This window comes from Chamaea fasciata, unplaced genomic scaffold (assembly GCF_029207755.1).
Source record: "Chamaea fasciata isolate MVZ Bird 193981 ecotype frontalis unplaced genomic scaffold, bChaFas1.0.hap1 SCAF_10, whole genome shotgun sequence".
NCBI classification, from domain to species: domain Eukaryota; kingdom Metazoa; phylum Chordata; class Aves; order Passeriformes; family Sylviidae; genus Chamaea; species Chamaea fasciata.
In genome coordinates, this window is record NW_027094095.1 from 8,770,553 (window position 1) to 8,786,891 (window position 16,339).

Here is a 16,339-nt window from a genome sequence, read left to right on the forward strand (position 1 = left end):
CTATAGGATTCGGGATGTGGCTCCTTTCTGCATGTCCTCCCCTGGGTACAGGGAGCTCTGGCTTTTAGTAAGGTGGAGGATATTCTGAGAAGCGCCTTTGGTTCTCCGAAGCTGGAGGATGAAACAAGGAATGTGTAGCAGTTGAGGGGAGCTTCCAGCAACCTCCCGTCAATGATGTGTTTCCAGTCTTTCCTGTCTACAGCAGACCTTGTGGGACTATTTATACTCCCAGAGGAACATGAAGGGATTATAAATTCCCAGTGGAGCTTGCTGAGCTGTGCACTGCCACAGGACTATGCCTTCCTGCCCATTCCAGCTAGGAAAAATGAGCAGCCCTTTCAGTGACAGGAGTTTGTGGTGGGATCTGACACAGCCCCATGCTGGGTGTGCAAAGCCCTGGTCCCAGGGAAGGCAGCTGGGGAGGAGCAGCTGGGATGGGACTTGGCTCACTCGTCCTGTGACCTGAAGGCTTGAGCATCCCAGGCAGAGAGCAGTGTGTGGCCCCTGTGGGAGCATTTCCATGGGATTGCATCCCTGCAGGGAATGCCCCTGTGGGAACATTTCCATCATTCCAGGCATGTGAATCTGTGCCTCCTGTTCCAGTCTGTTCAGCTGAACCCTGACAGAAAAAAGCCATTCTTCAGCAAGCGCTGTGTCCCTTCCCTCCACTAATGGCACATTTTACAGTCATTTGTTTCAGTTATTAAATGGTTCTTATGCCAACTCACAGGCTTTGTTCCCTTCCCCTTTCCACAGTGGTGGGACTCAGTTGCCAGCTGGGGTTAAACCTCGGCTGCATGTCTTGTTTCTTCTGGTGGCTGGACTGCACAGAGCACTCCATGGTAAAGCAGGGATTCAGGCAAAGTCACAGACCTGGTGCTAACGTGCTTCCTTTTCTCTTGCTTTGCCAGGGCAGCCACTGACCACAACATTGACAACACCACAGCAATCCTTAGGGAGTGGCTGAAGAATGTGCAGCACCTGTACCACGATGTGGAGTGGAGGCCCATGGAGGAACCCCCGTGAGTACCTGCAAGGGCTCTTGGCGGTACAACTCAAATTCCCGAGGTTTTCTCTTTCCAAACCAGGAGTTACGCTAAATGTCCGAGTGTTAAAATGTAGATTATTTGCTTTCTGGACTCTGCCCCATTAAAATTGTGTTCTGAGGGAAAAAGGTGAGATAAGGTCTCTGTAGAAAGGTCTCTGACTTCAGTGAAGCACCTCATACAGAATTTTGTGGAAGAAAATATTTTCCATATAGTTATTTAGCATCTGTAGCTGCTCTCTTTGCTAGGTAAACAAATTACATCACGAGCTACAGGGAATTAAAATTATCATTCTTTATTTGCAAGGAAGCAGAGAAATTATAGCCCACTCCATAGTATCTATGACAGCTCTGAGATATGAAATATTCGGTAAGTGCTGAGCTAGAGAACTAGATTTAATTCCACATGTTATGCCTTGCAGGACCATTGCTTTGAAATACGGCGTGTTGGGTTTTTATTACTTTAATTTTTATTTATTTTTTAAGGTCAGCTGTTCCTGGGTTTGTTCTGTTTTCAGTTTCCTCCGTCAAGGAAAATTACATCAGTTTCCCCTTCCTTTAGGCTTGCTTTTATATTCGAGCTCCTCACTGCAGTGATGGGGAGTTTGTGGTGGAAACCCCCAGGGAGTGCTGGTTTTATGGACATTTTTAATCCTTTCATTTGACTTTTCTTCCTCCTGCCAAACTTTGCTTAAGTTCCGCAAAAAGCTTTTGAAATTCTTAGCTCCTTCCCTGACTTAGGCTGGCACTGTTTCAAAGTCCTGGATTTTTATTCCTCACTGGGATCTGCCCCTGAGCTCCCTTCCATCTTTGTTAAAAAGCCATCGCTTTTGGAGCTGATCCTGAAGGCAGAGCCATGCATGTGACTTTGCTGCCATGCTGGGGCCTGTGGGGCCGGCTGTTGGGAGATTTAAGAGCTGTTCTTGGGATGTGTTAACAGTTCTAATAATGCCCAGAGCCCAGGGAGGCCAGGCTGCCTTCATCTTCACATCCCAGCTCTACTGGTTCTGCTGGGCTGAGGGGGGCTGGATTTGCAGCCTTGCAGAGGGCAGATGGATTTGTACCTGGGGTCAGGCGGGGTCACTGAGCTGCAGGTCAATTTGGAGCTGCCACAGCTGCTCCTGCGTTGGATGGTGCTGCTTTACTGGGTTGTCAGTAAACTCTGGCACTGCTTGTTCTCTGGTGCCTTCTGTGCTCATGCCAACACAGAACTTGGAATTATTCTCCCTCAAAACCTCTCCTGGGTTGCCTGAGGTGATTCTAATGCTGTTTTGCTTTCATAATGAAGGCAGCAACTGAGCTCTTTTTTTCTCTCTTTTTTTTTTCCTCTTCTTTCTTCTTTCTTCTTTCTTCTTTCTTCTTTCTTCTTTCTTCTTTCTTCTTTCTTCTTTCTTCTTTCTTCTTTCTTCTTTCTTCTTTCTTCTTTCTTCTTTCTTCTTTCTTCTTTCTTCTTTCTTCTTTCTTCTTTCTTCTTTCTTCTTTCTTCTTTCTTCTTTCTTCTTTCTTCTTTCTTCTTTCTTCTTTTCCTCTTCTTTCCTCTTTCCTCTTTCCCTGGTGTAATAAAGCCCAGACATAGATTACAGTCACTTTTTTTTCTTTCCTAGGTCTTACCCAGAAGAAATTGGGCCAAAGCACTGGCCAAGCTCCCGATTCACTCACGTGATGAAGCTGCGACAGGCTGCTCTGCGCACAGCCCGGGAGAAGTGGTCAGACTATATCCTGGTAAGCTTGAAGTTTGAGTAATTACCTGGCCTCAGGCAAAAGCTTTCCAGGGGCTCACTTGGATACTGGGGGCTGTCAAAAAGTTTTCTCTCCATCTAAAGACAAATTGAGATGTCTTGGGTCATTTCTTTGTCTGGTGAGCCGTAGACTTTGAAGTGAGGGAGGTGAGTCCTTGGCTAAGCTCAGAGCTTACTCCATAGGCATCAGGATTGAATATAGTCCTGGTGGTGGGAGGTGCCTGCAGGGGTCCCCCAGATTGAACCCCCGCCTGGTGAAATGTAAGGGAAATAGTTGCAGAGCAGCTGTGGGAAGATGCTGCCTTTGGTCACTGCGAAGGGAGTGTTCCCAAAGCCTCCAAGCAAGGTTGAGGTGAGAGGGCAGTGGAGGAGTTGTTTGTGATGCTCTTCACAGAATTAACTCATTCTCAATTTTCAGTGGTGTTATTTTCCCTGGCAGCTCCCTGGTCCCTGTGCTGGCATGAGGTTGTGTGGAGTCAGGGAAGCTCTCTGCCCATCTCATTGCTGTGCCCAGGAGCAGCTTGCCCCCAGGTTTCCCTGGAAAAGCCCTGTGCCCTATGGAGTCAAACCTACTAGCTCACTGCTTTTAGGGTGTTTTGTTGCTGACCTCATGGAATCATAAAATTGTGAAGGTTGGAAAAGGCCTGAGATCTCCGAGTCCAGTTGTTGACCGGCCGTGTTGACCATTAAGCCACATTCCCAAGTGTCAGATGCACACATTCTTCAAACACTTGCAGGGATGGTGACCCCACCCCTGCCCTGGGCTACCTGGTTCAATGCCTGGCCATTCTTTCAGAAGGAATTTTTCCTAGTATCCAATCTAAACTTCCCATGGTGCAGAGCCCAACCCCCCCTGGCTGTGCCCTCCTGTCAGGTGCTCCAGACCCTTCCCCAGCTCCGTTCCCTTCCGTGGATCTGCTCCAGCCTGTCAAGGGTCGTGAGGAGCCAGAGGTGCCCTAGCAGTGGCAGCACAGGGGACAGACACTCCCCTGGACCTGTGGCCACACCAGGGCTGGTCATGTGCCTCTGGCTGTCTCATTCCTAGGAAAGCATCAGGGCAATCGTATTCTTTCATCTGTTAACATTTTTTTTTCCTCTTCTTTCTCTAGTTTATTGATGCAGATAATTTACTGACCAATCCCCAGACCCTGAAGCTGCTGATAGCAGAGAACAAGACACTGGTGGCACCGATGCTCGAGTCCCGCTCCCTGTACTCCAACTTCTGGTGTGGCATCACTCCCCAGGCAGGTGACCTCGTGAGGGGGGCAGGGGGGCTGTGTGAGGGGTGTCCTCAGGGGGCTCCTGCCCCTGTCTCTGCAGCAGCAGGCATCCTTCCTGTTCTGTGGGCTTTCCCATCTGCTGCTGTAGCTCTGAGGTGGTGTTAACATGTGGTGTGATCCCACTAACGACACAAAAAACACTGATAAACAGATCAGATTTTTTTTAAGGTGGTTCCATGTTTTTTTAATGGCCTTAAAGCCTTTGGTGCATAATTTTAGGCCAGATTTTTTTGTATAGTGATGTTAATCCAAGAGGAATTTGCTTTTCTTTCCACGGATCTCCATTGTGTCTGTTATCTTTCTCATCTATGAACAAGATTTTTTGAAGTGGGGCAACATCCTTTGCCTTGTAGGGAGTGTGTGTGCTGAAATATGCATGTAACAGGTACTGGTGCTGAGCCTAAAAATTAGAGTTTCATGTTGCCTTTTCAGTGTTGCCTTTTCATGTTACTTCTGATCCACAGAACAACTGCATTGGGTCAGAGTACAGGTTCATCTGCAGATGTTTAGGGAATAGTATAGGGATAGGGCAGAAAAGTGAGTGTTACTTCCCCAAAGTACTTTTCTTTCCTCTGGCAACCCCCTTTGGGTTGTTGAGGAATATATTTGTCTTAAAAGCTGTGATTTTTTTTTATTCTACATAAATCCCTGTCTGAATCTATTTTTGGCACCCACACCATCTTCTGGCAAGGAGTTCCACAGTTCAGACTAAGTAATTGAATAAAAACTAACAGGAAAAAGTCCTGAACTTTGCAAATTCTTGGGAAGTAAATATAGAGATAAGAAAGGGGGTGTGAGGAGGTGTGTTTACTTGTTTCACTTGGGTTTGTTTACTTTGTTTGAAAATGGAGATACAAACTTCATAGCAAAGGGATTGATTGTGCTTTAGGTTTGTAAGGCTAAGTCCTGAGTCAGCCAGGTTTTCCAGTGGGGTACATCAGCCCTGCTTCACAGGCTGAAGTGGATCTCTGCTCATGTGCACCAGCCCCAGCCCCACCTCTCCAGCAGGAAGTTTCCACCATTACCAGCACTATCTGAGAAAAGGGGAGAGGAAAACCAGCAAAGGCATCTTGCAAAACTTGGTTAAAAAAAAAAAAAAAAAATCCTGCTAGAATGAACAGGAAAGTTCTCCCTTTATTTTTCCTTTTCTCTTGTTTCTGCATGTGGTCCCAGGGCTTCATGTGCTCAGCCTTGCCCCCCCAGGGGACTTGGGGGAATAACAGCTGGAGCACATCCTGAAACACAGCCACGGTGAGCCAAGCCCAGCTCCAGACAGGCTGACATGTATCTGTCACGGATCAAACCCTGGGAGAGGCAGCAGCACGGGGGAGTTGGAGCCCTCCTTGCCTACACGTGATTTATGAGCAGGGAACAGCCCCAAAAACCAGGAGTGAGCCACTGGAGGTGGAAAGATGAGTGTCCAGCATCTTCACTGGTGGGCGTTCTCAGGTGTCTGTTAGAGGGTGGATGTGTTGACCCTCCCTTTGGTGGGAGTGCCAGTCACATCTCTTCCCACCTGCTCCTTGCTGCGGCAGTGGGGATGGCTGTGTTTGGGATATCCCATCCTCACAGTATGGTCACAGTGTGTCTGAAAGGCAGAGGGAGATGGCAGATCCATAATCAGGCACGTGCACCACGCCGTGGCCCCACATAGCCCAGGGCAGAGCAGTTCTGCCAGTGCCTGAATGCTCATGGAAAATAGTACATAAAGGGAGCTTTAACTTCTTTTAGTGACTCATTGTTTCTGTAGAGCCCAGAATCTGCTCTGGATTCTAGCATCCAGATGTCAATTTAATGCTCTAGGGTTTTCTTCCTGGAGGAATTCAGTGTATTTATTTCCACATGAGGCACACGCTCTGGGTGTTGTACCCAGAGTGCTGGAAGGCTGGCAGAGCTCCTGGGTACAGGGAATTACCCAGAAGCTGACTGAAGTGCCCCCCTGGACAGAGTCAGGAGTGAGTATCAAACCTGCTTGCCCCAGGAGGGAGGAAGCAGGGATTCTTACACAGCTCATGGAGACTGAGATGTTGCCTTCACTGCAGTGGCAACAAATGATTTTTTCTAAAGTCGTGGATTGAATTAATTTGCAGATCCTACTCTCTGAGATACTAGATGGACTTTGTGCCTGTTATTTTGTGGAGGATGTTGTGGATGCTCAGCAGCTTCCAGGATCGGGCTGGAGAATCTAAGTGCAAAAAGGGTTTTGAAGAACCTGGAGAATATAGGTTTGAAGCTCCATTGCAGGGGAATTTCACAGTGGAAAGGTTGGGCTCTCCATGAGCTCCTAAAAAGTAGGAAGAAGGTCAATCTTTAACTTTTGGGATGAAGACTGTTTCTAAATACTTGACTGAGCCATTTTCAAATGGGAAACATGGAAAAAGCTGAGAGCCCTGGTGAACCTCTGCTGGAGAACCCAGGGCATGAGCTTTTGCTAAGGAACAGCTTTGAAACAGGAGTGTCTGGTAACAGCAGCCCCCTCTTTGTGGTTTCAGGGCTATTACAAGAGGACCTTGGAGTATCCCTTGATTCGGGAATGGAAGAGGATGGGCTGTTTTGCTGTCCCCATGGTGCATTCCACGTTCCTCATTGACCTGAGGAAGGAGGCCTCCGCCAAGCTGACGTTCTACCCCCCACACCAGGACTACACCTGGAGTTTTGATGATATCATGGTCTTTGCCTTCTCCAGTCGCCAGGCAGGTGTGTCCAGGGCCTCTGCTGGGGAGGGGTCACTCCTAGTGACACACAGATCACTCCTAGAGCCTCCACTGAAGGTTCACAGCCAAAAAGTCCTGGGTGGATTTCCATGTGGAGTTCAGACCCTGTTCCCTTTCCTCTCTGGGATCCAGTCAGGGATAACCAGTAGCAAGTGACTGGAAAGGCAGTTTTGGATTGCTGCTAGTTTCAAAGGATGTGAGGGCTGTTCTTGGGATGGGGGAATATTTCAGAGACAAAACGTGTGACTCCAGCCTTGGTTTGTGTCACAGCAGGTGGACACAGGTGGGTGCTGGGAGAGTGGAAGGTGGTCTGTGGGTGAGGTATCTAAAGTTACCACTTCCAAAAGATCCATGAGGAAGGGGGTGAGCACAAGAGACTCTTCTTAAACCATAGAATCCTAGAACAGTTCAGGTTAGGAGGGATCTTAAAACTCATTTCACACCCTGCCATGGACACAGATACCTTCCACTAGACCAGGTTGCTCCAAGCCCTGTCCAGCCTGGCCTTGGACACTTCCAGGGAGAGGAAATCTCTGGCTGTTGATGTTTTAAGAGAGCTCCAGGTGTCGCTGAGACGTCACTGTCTCTTAAGTATCTTACACTGATGCTGTTCATCCTTGTGGTGAGGATGTTTAGTCCCGTTTATTTCTGGAGAGCGGCTCTTGTGAGTGTTCTGTCTCCAGCAGAGTCCAGGCTGGCAGACCTGTGTGTAGCAGTGTCAGAGCTGAAGGAGGCTCCCAGGACTGTAATGGCCCTCTGTGTTGTTCTTTGCCTGCTGTGTTGAAAAGGGAAAAGTTTGGGGCATTATAAAGAAAAAGGGATTGGTGAAACCTCAGCAGCAGCCGTAAGTGCCTTCTGTTCAGAGATTGTGAGGGGGTTGGTGACTTGCTGGGGTGAATTATCAAGGAAAAGTTCATGGATCCTCTGAATGAAGTGCAGTTGGTGCTCCTTGTCCTCTGTAAAAGATGTAAAATTAAGGAGAGCAGGAAGGGCTGCTCTTGGAAACAGGCAGGCAGGGAGAAGGCCAAGGGAAGGAGGGGGGTGGTGGTTGTTGCTGTTACTGTTGTTGTTGTTCTGCAGGCTGAGCCTCCCTTCCCACTGCTCCCAGACCAGCACAGCAGCCACCAGCTGCCTGTAGTTTCCCTTTTAGTGGTGGATCTGATTGGCAGGTCTTGACAGCAGCAAAAATGACGTTGTTGTCTTGGCAGACTGAGCAGGGCGTTCTCAAAATCAGCTGCGAGAGGATGAGGAGTGTCTGCTGAGATGAATGATGGAGGAGAGGCAGCAAGAGCTGAAACTGGAACCCTTGGGAGGCAGAATGAATTGCAGAGCAGCTTTCAGGGTCCTGACTTTCAGAGTCAGGACATCAGTGCAGAATCAGAGTCAAGACCCCCCAAGGCCATTCAGTCCAGTGTTTCCCCAGCACTGCCAAGTCCATGACTGAGCCATGTCCCCAAGTGCCACTCCTCTTGGCTCCAGAGGAGAGTTGAGGTTTAAGTTTGGAGAGCAAAGCAGGCTGCTTAAAATCTACTCCTCCACTTCTCCCCTCCAACAGCTCTCCCAGAAGTGCAGCCTCCAACCACGTGGTAACTGCAGTGTGTTAGCTCCAGCTGCTTCAGAAATACCTCAGGGATTCAAACCCATCATTTTTTCCTTCTGTCCTAGAATACTAGCTTTTTCCAGGACTGACCCCATGACATTAAAGCTGTGTGCCCTGCTGATCTGCTCAGATTGTTGATTTGTGTCCTGGGCTGAGTTTTGTCACCCAGGATAAAAGGATGACATTCAAGTTCAGAAATGTGAAAAATGTGTGAGCTTCGAAGTAAACTTCTTTTTGGAGTAATTTCACTTACTTTCGCTGGAGTCAGAAATTATATTGGCTTTTGTCCAGGCCAAGTGCTGTGCTTAAAACCTCAGATCAAACCATCAATTTCCAACAGGGAATCTGCTGTTGGAAGCAGCTGTCTGTGATGTTCCAAAGAGGTGGTCCCACCTCTGAGGGAGGACGTGGCCTGTTTTTGTTCAGATTCAGGACATGGGAGTCCTGAATCTGAACAAAACTCAGAGTGGGTGTGTTGTTGCCAGCACTCACAGGAGAGCTTCTAGCCAGCCAGGTGAGCTGGAGTAAAGGAGGCTCAGGTGAGACCTTAGAGTCCCTTTCAGTACCTAAAGGAGCTCCGAGAGAGCTGGAGAAGAACTTGGGACAGGGGATGGACAGGATGGGGGGAATGACTTCCCACTGCCAGAGGACAGGGTTAGATGGAATATTTGGGATGAATTGTTCCCTGTGAGGGTAGGGAGGCCCTGGCACAGGGTGCCCAGACAAGCTGTGGTTGCCCCTGGATCCCTGGAAGTGTCCAAGGCCAGGATGGACAGGGCTTGGAGCAAGCTGGGCTAGTGGGAGTGTCCCTGCCCATGGCAGGGGTGGAAGGAGATGAGCTTTATGGTCCCTTCCAACCCAAACTATTCCATGATCTCCTGAGCTGCATTTCAGCCTGGTTGTCTGAAGCCCTTGAGCCAGCCCGAGGAAGGGTTGGTCACAGGGAAGTGGGAGCAATTTTGGTTCCTTAACTATATCTGTCGTTTTAAGACATGACTGTATATCCTGGATACTGCCTTTAAAGCCCATTAAGAAGAATAATACAAATACCTGTAGTTTTTCTATCCCTCATAACAATCATTTAACTTTATAATAAAAACAGAGCTGGAGAGTGAGTCCCCCTCCCCACTTTACGGGAGCTTTACCATTTTCAAGTACCTTTTATCCCCAGGAGAACCAGGAACACTGGTGTGAATCTGTGCAGATTAAGTATGTTCAGGGCAGCGGAAGATAAGAGCGGAGATCAGTGAGCCAGATAAGATTAGTTGATTAGATCAGTGCCAAAGCCATTAATGTCAGCAGGCAGTAGTTTTTTATTCTGCCGTTTACCTAAATTGCAGCTGACAGCTGAATGTGTTTTGGCAAGTAGCATAGCAAGCAATTTACTTGTAGGACTTAAAATGAGAGAAACACTGGAGTCATTAGTGCCAACAGTTCCGCTCTGCTAAAAATACTGTGGATTAGGGGCACTAATAGATGAAAGCATCAGCACACCAGGTAGTGTCTGCTTTTCATTTATTTCCTCGAGGGAGGGGGCTGGTTAAGCTTGTTTCATTTAAAAAAAAAAAAAAAAAAAAAAAAAAAAAGATAAAATAAAGGAAGACAAAAGCAGTTTTTGGCGGGTTGCTTGGGTTCTAGCAGCTTTGATTTGGGTTAGTTAATAAAGAACCTTACCAGGACTCCATGTAAAACAACGGAAGTGCCTCCCTTGGCTTTTCTGGATGTGGCTTTTGAGCGTGTTGCCTGATGTGAACGGCAGAGTTACAGCCAGTGGTGAGCAAATCCTTGTCATCCCAGAGGGAAAAGCGTTCTGCTGATGCGGGGATGTTCCCACTGGGTGAGTCTGTGCCCTGAAAGTGCATCTGCTCCAAGGACAGGCTTTGCACCTTCTCTCTGTTTCCCACCTTCAACAAGCAGTTGCAAAAGCTTTTGAGTAGGAGGATGTTAACATTATCACATCTGTTCTCCTCACTGGTGTCTCGCTCTGGGATTTTCCTTTAATCTTCAGAGCGCAGTAGAAATTAGTTCTGGAGGGGAAAGGACTGTGTTTGGTGGTGACTTGGTGTTCCAAAGGTTGTTGTCCTATGTATTCCTCAGTCCTTTGCCAGCACAGGTGGAAATGTATCACCTTTATTTCCTAGCCAAAGCAAATGGACGCAGTGATAAAGAATAGAATGGGTTGGATTAGAAGGGGCCTTAAAGATCATCTCGTTTTAGGGACACCTTCCACTGTCCCAGGTTGCTCTAAGCCCCCTTCAACCTGGCCTTGGACACTGCCAGGGATCCAGGGGCAGCCACAACTTCTCTGGGCACCCTTTGCAGAGCCTCACCACCCTGACAGGGAACAATTTCTTCCCAGTATCCCATCTAAACCCACTCTGTTTCAATGGGAAGCCATTCTTCCTTGTCCTGTCAGCCCAGTCCGTTGAAGGGTTAGTTAGGCAGCCAGTAGGGATTGGTTTTGTGAGAGAGGCCACTTGCTGCCAGCCAGGCAAAACAGAAAGTGGAACTGGAATGATTTTAAATTGTTTGCTTACGAAGCAGAACTTTTTGGGACTGAGGTCCTGGCACAAGTGTGTTTGTGGCTATGTAGCCAAAGAGGAGTGAAATGCCCTGGTAGCAGGCCTGATCATAGTTTCTGCTTTTCTGTGATCCCCAGGAGTACAGATGTTCGTCTGCAACCGTGAGCACTACGGGTTCCTTCCCATGCCCCTGAAGCCGCAGCAGTCGCTGCAGGAGGAAGCTGAGAATTTTGTGCACACCCTGATCGAGGCCATGAGTGAGTTGCTGTGCCCTTGCCATGATGGACCCCCCAGGTTAATGCCTACAGAGCTCTCCTGCCAGCAGCCCAACTCTCATTCTCTTGAAAGTCTGCATCCTGATCTGTCCGCTCTAATATTGTTTTGAAATGCAGTTTTCTGAAATTTTCCACCACTTTTCTGCCTAGGGATGTAATTGCTTCATGGTCAGGTCAACCCCATCCCAAAATCCCTCAACTTCGCCAGATCAAATGCATCTTTCATGTGGAAAGGGTGCTGCGTGTCCCTGTTTTCTTCCTGATGTCTGTCTGGCACATGGCTGCTGGCTCTGGCTTTGCCATGTGATGCTTCCTGCTGTTCCCATCCTGCAGCGGCTCCTCATGCCGACTCCCGGGAGCCTGCGAGGGAGACACCTTGAGACAGGTTCTGTCCACTGCAGGGTGTGCACCAGGGTGACGTCTGGGCTCTCTCCTCTCTTTCAGTCGATCGCCCTCCCGTGGAGCCCTCTCAGTACATCTCTGTCCCTCCGAAGCACCCTGACAAGATGGGGTTTGATGAAGTAAGGAGCCTGTTCTGCTGTTTATTGCCTTGTCTTCTCACTCATCACCTGATCCTTAATGTCCTTTCTGACTTAAACCATGCCATGGTTCTGTTTTAATCCAGCCAGGAAAGGAAGGCAGAAGTGAGGCTGAAAAGCAGGTTAACTCCCCTGATCCTGTGCTGTTTGTGCTGCATCTGGCTCTGCAGAGCAGCTTGGCCTCCATTCCGTCTGGGATAGAAACTGGGCCTTTGGTAAAGCTCTCCAGCTTTCCAGTGGCAGGAGGGAAGGATTTCTCTCACCTGAGAGAGACACTGGAGAGCTGAGAGCAGGTGGGGGATCCTGGCTTACAGCTGAGTTCTGGCCCACCTTGGGTACCCCCAGGGATGCAGACCGTGCGTGGGAGAAGGCTGGAGAGGGACGTGCCAGGCTTTGATTGCCTGGTGTCTGTGTTATTCCCAGAGCCAGCAGCCCCTGTGTGTGCAGCTGCCAGGGTACCTCTGGGACTGAGGGAGTTGAGGGCATCAGGGGAGTCTTTGTCTTCTGGGTGTGCACTGCTCCATCTGTTTGTCAGGCTCCTGAAGCTGAACCCAATTCAGCTGTGTGTCTTGGAGCATCTGTGTTTAAGGCACAGCCAGTCCAGGTTTTTTTCCATGTTGTCCTTTGTGGCTGTGCTTTGTTTATCCAGTTTATTATTCTTTCATTTGTACTGAGCTGAAATTCGTTCCGCTTCTTACTGGGATGAGGATTTGCTCTGTGGGCTACAAGGCTGTGTTTGTGCCAGCCTGCCTGGGACTGAAAAACACCCCTGAGCCCCCTGAGGGTTACCTGCAATGAGGGCTTCAGTCCTGTGCCCTCCACCAGCCTCCTCGAGGCTTTGGATGGAGTCCTGCCCAGACATCTCTGTTCTCAGCCTTAGCTCTCTGCTCTGGCAGGGATCACAGTGGATTTTCAGTGCCTGAAGTAATCACAAGAATCCTTTCTTTACCATGGCCTTGTACTTGGATGGTACCCCTGCTGATAATCCTAAATCCAGGCAGGGCAGTGTTGTGGATCAGTGTTCCTCTAGGATTGATGCTGCAGATGGTCATGTTACTCTGTTTGATATAAACATAAATATCCTGTATCTTTGGAAATTATAGATTTGGCTCTAACTGGTCTCCCCTCACTTTTCTTCATCCTCAAAGACCAGGTTTCCTCCATGAACATCCATAAAAAGTAGTTGTTAGAGAAAAAGCCTCTACACTTTCAACTCAAAACCAACTTCAGCTTTTTGACAAATTCTAGACAACCTGGAGCGAACACACGTGTGGTGTTTTCACAAGACCTGTTTTTCCAGTGGGATTGCTGGAGAGGGGTGGATCAAGACTTTCCTTCTCCCTTCTCCCTCCCTCCTAGCTGGGAGTCTGATGTCCTGATGTCTTTCTCTTCTCCCAGATTTTCATGATCAACCTGAAGCGTCGCAAGGACCGGCGGGATCGGATGCTGCGGACGCTCTCTGAGCAGGAGATTGCAGTGAAGGTAGTGGAGGCTGTGGATGGAAAGTGAGTTTTGGTTGTGCTTGAGGATGTTTTCAGAGTGGGATGTGCTTTACTGCTTCACAGCATCTCCTTGGATGTACTGACCTACTTCCAGCAGGGTTGGCTGTGGAGGAGCTGAACACCCGTTGGATCTCCCTGACCATCTGTTTGGGGAAATTCTGCTCTATTTCTTTCCTCCTTTGCAATTAGTCAGTCTCTGTGAGAGAACCAGGGCACTGGGGTTCAGACTAGAGTCAAAATTGGGTTAAAATCACAGGTTTCTGTGAATGGAGCAGGTAACTCCTGGGGATATTTTCCATCCCAGTGCAACAGGATTAACCCTGACACAGCCCTTTCCAAGCTTGCTCTAAGGCCTGGAGCATAAGTCGGTTGAGGAGCAGCTGGGAGAGCTCAGCCTGGAGAAAAGGAGGCTCAGGGGGGGACCTTCTGACTCTGCACAACTCCCTGACAGGAGGGTGCATCCAGGGAGGGACCAGGCTCTGCTCCCAGGGAACAAGGGAGAGGACAAGAGGAAAAAGCCTCAAGCTGTGCCAAGGAATGTTCAGGCCGGACAACTGGGAAAATTTTCTTCATGCAAAGGGTGGTTAGGCACTGACAGGGCAGTGGTGGAGGCCCCATCCCAGGGAGAATTGCTGGATTAATGCTTGGATTCAAGGATACTCGAGGGCTTTTCCAATCTTAATGATTCTGTGGTTCTAAGGTATGTTAAGACCTTTTTATAATGAGAAATCAAGGCAGAAATTTTGAGTCTGTGAGTTGCAAAAAGGCCTGAAGGAGACAGGAGCCCACGTACCATCTAGTGGTCTTGGAGACTTGGGATCCTATCAGGGCCTCAGAAAATTAATCAAAGCCAAGCACCTGGCAAGTGGATGGTCCCAGGGGAAGTTTTTGGCAGGGTTAAAGACAATTGATGGTCCTGTGAGAAGTCTTTGGCAGAGTTAAGGATACAATTTATCAGCTTGATTTAGAGATGTAAATCAAGAAGTTCATTTTCCTCTGTGTTTTTGAGCAAAACAAGTGGAGGAATTTCTCAAGGTGTGGCTTTTCCCTGAACATCAGCAGCATTCCCCATGCCATGCCTGTGTCTGGCTTGAATTGACTTATCTTTTTGCAATGGTGATCAATATTCTCTGTTTCCCAGAGCACTGAACACGAGTCAGCTCAAAGCTCTCAGCATTGAAATGCTGCCAGGATACCGGGACCCGTATTCCTCCAGGCCCCTAACCAGAGGAGAGATTGGCTGCTTCCTGAGCCATTATTACATCTGGAAGGAGGTGAGGATTTTGGGGTGCCTTGGAGGTCCTGAAGGAAGGTTCTGTGTCCTGGTGCACAGCCAGTCCTGGTGCAGAGCATTGGATCCAGCCCAGCTTTCTGGAAGTGTGGGATAGAACTGATTTCCTTGGATTGTAGGGGTTTTCTTGAATGCAGTGTTCACCTTTCACATCTCCCCTTTTTGTTTCCAGTACCTAAAGGGGCTCCAAGAGAGGTAGAGTGGTACTTGGGACAGGAGATGGGGGGACAGGACAAGGCAGAATGGCTTCCCACTGCCAGAGGGCAGGGTTAGATGGGATATTGGGAAGAAGTTCTTCGCTGTGAGGGTGGTGAGGCCCTGGCACAGGGTGCCCAGAGAAGCTGTGGCCGCCCCATACCTGGAAGTGTTCAAGGCCAGGTTGGATGCTGCTTGGGCTAGTGGAAGATGTCCCTGCCCATGGCACGGGGGTAGACCTGTCTGGGCTTTAATGTCATTTCCAACCCAAACCATTTGGGGATTCTGTAATTCATTTGCTCTCAGCTCAAAGTGATTTTTATCAGAACATTTTCATGACCGTTTTTATATCCAGTATCCTGCTTTGGGCAAGCTTGCTTAGCAGAAAGGCAGGAAGGTTTTGAAAAGCAAATGGGGTTAAAGAAACATTCCTGTTTTTTTTTCCCCTTATTCTGCATTTGAAAAGGAGCAAGTTCCAGTGTCTTGGCATATCATGTATGTGTCACAGAGTGGTTTCCCTGCCTGCATGGTCTGGGAGGCAGTGCCAGGTCAGGGTGGCCCCAGTGACAGCAGGGCACTCATGGGGACCGCTGTGCTCATGTTTGAGCCCTGGTGTTTCAGGTGGTGAGCAGGGGCCTGGAGAAGACACTGGTCATTGAGGACGATGTGCGCTTCGAGCACCAATTCAAGAGGAAGCTGATAAAGCTGATGGACGACATCGAGCAAGCCCAGTTAGACTGGGAGCTGATGTAAGTTCCTGCTCCTCTGGGAGGTCCTGGGCATGTGGGGAGGTTGGCAGCACTGCTGAGGCGTGGCAGAGGTGCAGGTTGATGCTGCAGTGCAGGGGATGGTGGCACAGTTGTCTTGGTGGCTCTTCCCATCATGACAGATCCGCCCTCTGGGGCGGCTGCTGCCGGGAGGCCCCCGGGGCACCATCCCTGCCTATGGTGGACAATGCTGTTTGACCTCAGCTGTGTTGGAGAAGCTGACAGAGGAACCAGCACAGCTCAGTCCTGAGCCTCAGACTGTGCCATCTTAGCTCCCTTAGGAAGCCTTTCACAGCTGTCCCACCCACTGGGTTAAGACTCAGATGTCTGGTAGTGGTGCAGGATAGAAACGTGTCAGCTGGGTCAGGGATTGCTTCTGGGATTGACCCTTTGCCCTGGCCTGGCTGACACGAATGGTCTTGTCTTAATTGCTGTGGATTCACTTTGGTTCTGATCTCCTTGATCTTCTCATCCCTGAAGCTACATTGGCCGGAAAAGGATGCAGGTGCAGGAGCCCGAGAGAGCCGTTCCCAATGTCCGGAACCTGGTGGAAGCTGATTACTCCTACTGGACCCTGGGCTATGCCATCTCCTTCCACGGCGCTCAGAAGCTCATCGGGGCTGAGCCCTTCAGCAAGATGCTGCCCGTGGATGAATTCCTGCCCATCATGTACAACAAGCACCCTGTGTAAGTCCCTCTGCGGCTCGGGGGGACACAGGCGGGGTGTTGCTGACTGATCTTAAGCCAGATCTTGCTGGTAGCCTGGTTGGTGGGGACTCCTTGTGGTGCTTGGTTTTGTCCTCCTGGCACAGGTCAAAGGGGGTGACAGAGGGGAATCGTGCCTGCCTAGGGCAGGGTTTGTGGGCTGGT

At 49.2% G+C, this 16,339-nt stretch overlaps 1 protein-coding gene across 3 annotated transcripts in view; it reads left to right on the top strand.

Annotated features, from left to right (window-relative positions):
* The window catches only part of COLGALT2 (collagen beta(1-O)galactosyltransferase 2), a 47,287-nt gene that overhangs the window by 29,151 nt on the left and 1,797 nt on the right, over window positions 1-16,339 (top strand). For all 3 annotated transcript variants that reach the window (XM_066192220.1, XM_066192221.1, XM_066192222.1), the window contains exons 2-11: window positions 912-1,022; window positions 2,650-2,767; window positions 3,894-4,028; window positions 6,557-6,761; window positions 11,038-11,157; window positions 11,620-11,696; window positions 13,113-13,219; window positions 14,358-14,490; window positions 15,324-15,451; window positions 15,950-16,156. In XM_066192220.1, coding sequence (XP_066048317.1) covers window positions 1,009-1,022; window positions 2,650-2,767; window positions 3,894-4,028; window positions 6,557-6,761; window positions 11,038-11,157; window positions 11,620-11,696; window positions 13,113-13,219; window positions 14,358-14,490; window positions 15,324-15,451; window positions 15,950-16,156 — 1,244 coding nt within the window. In that variant the 5' untranslated portion in view covers window positions 912-1,008. The remainder of the gene's footprint in view (window positions 1-911; window positions 1,023-2,649; window positions 2,768-3,893; window positions 4,029-6,556; window positions 6,762-11,037; window positions 11,158-11,619; window positions 11,697-13,112; window positions 13,220-14,357; window positions 14,491-15,323; window positions 15,452-15,949; window positions 16,157-16,339) is intronic.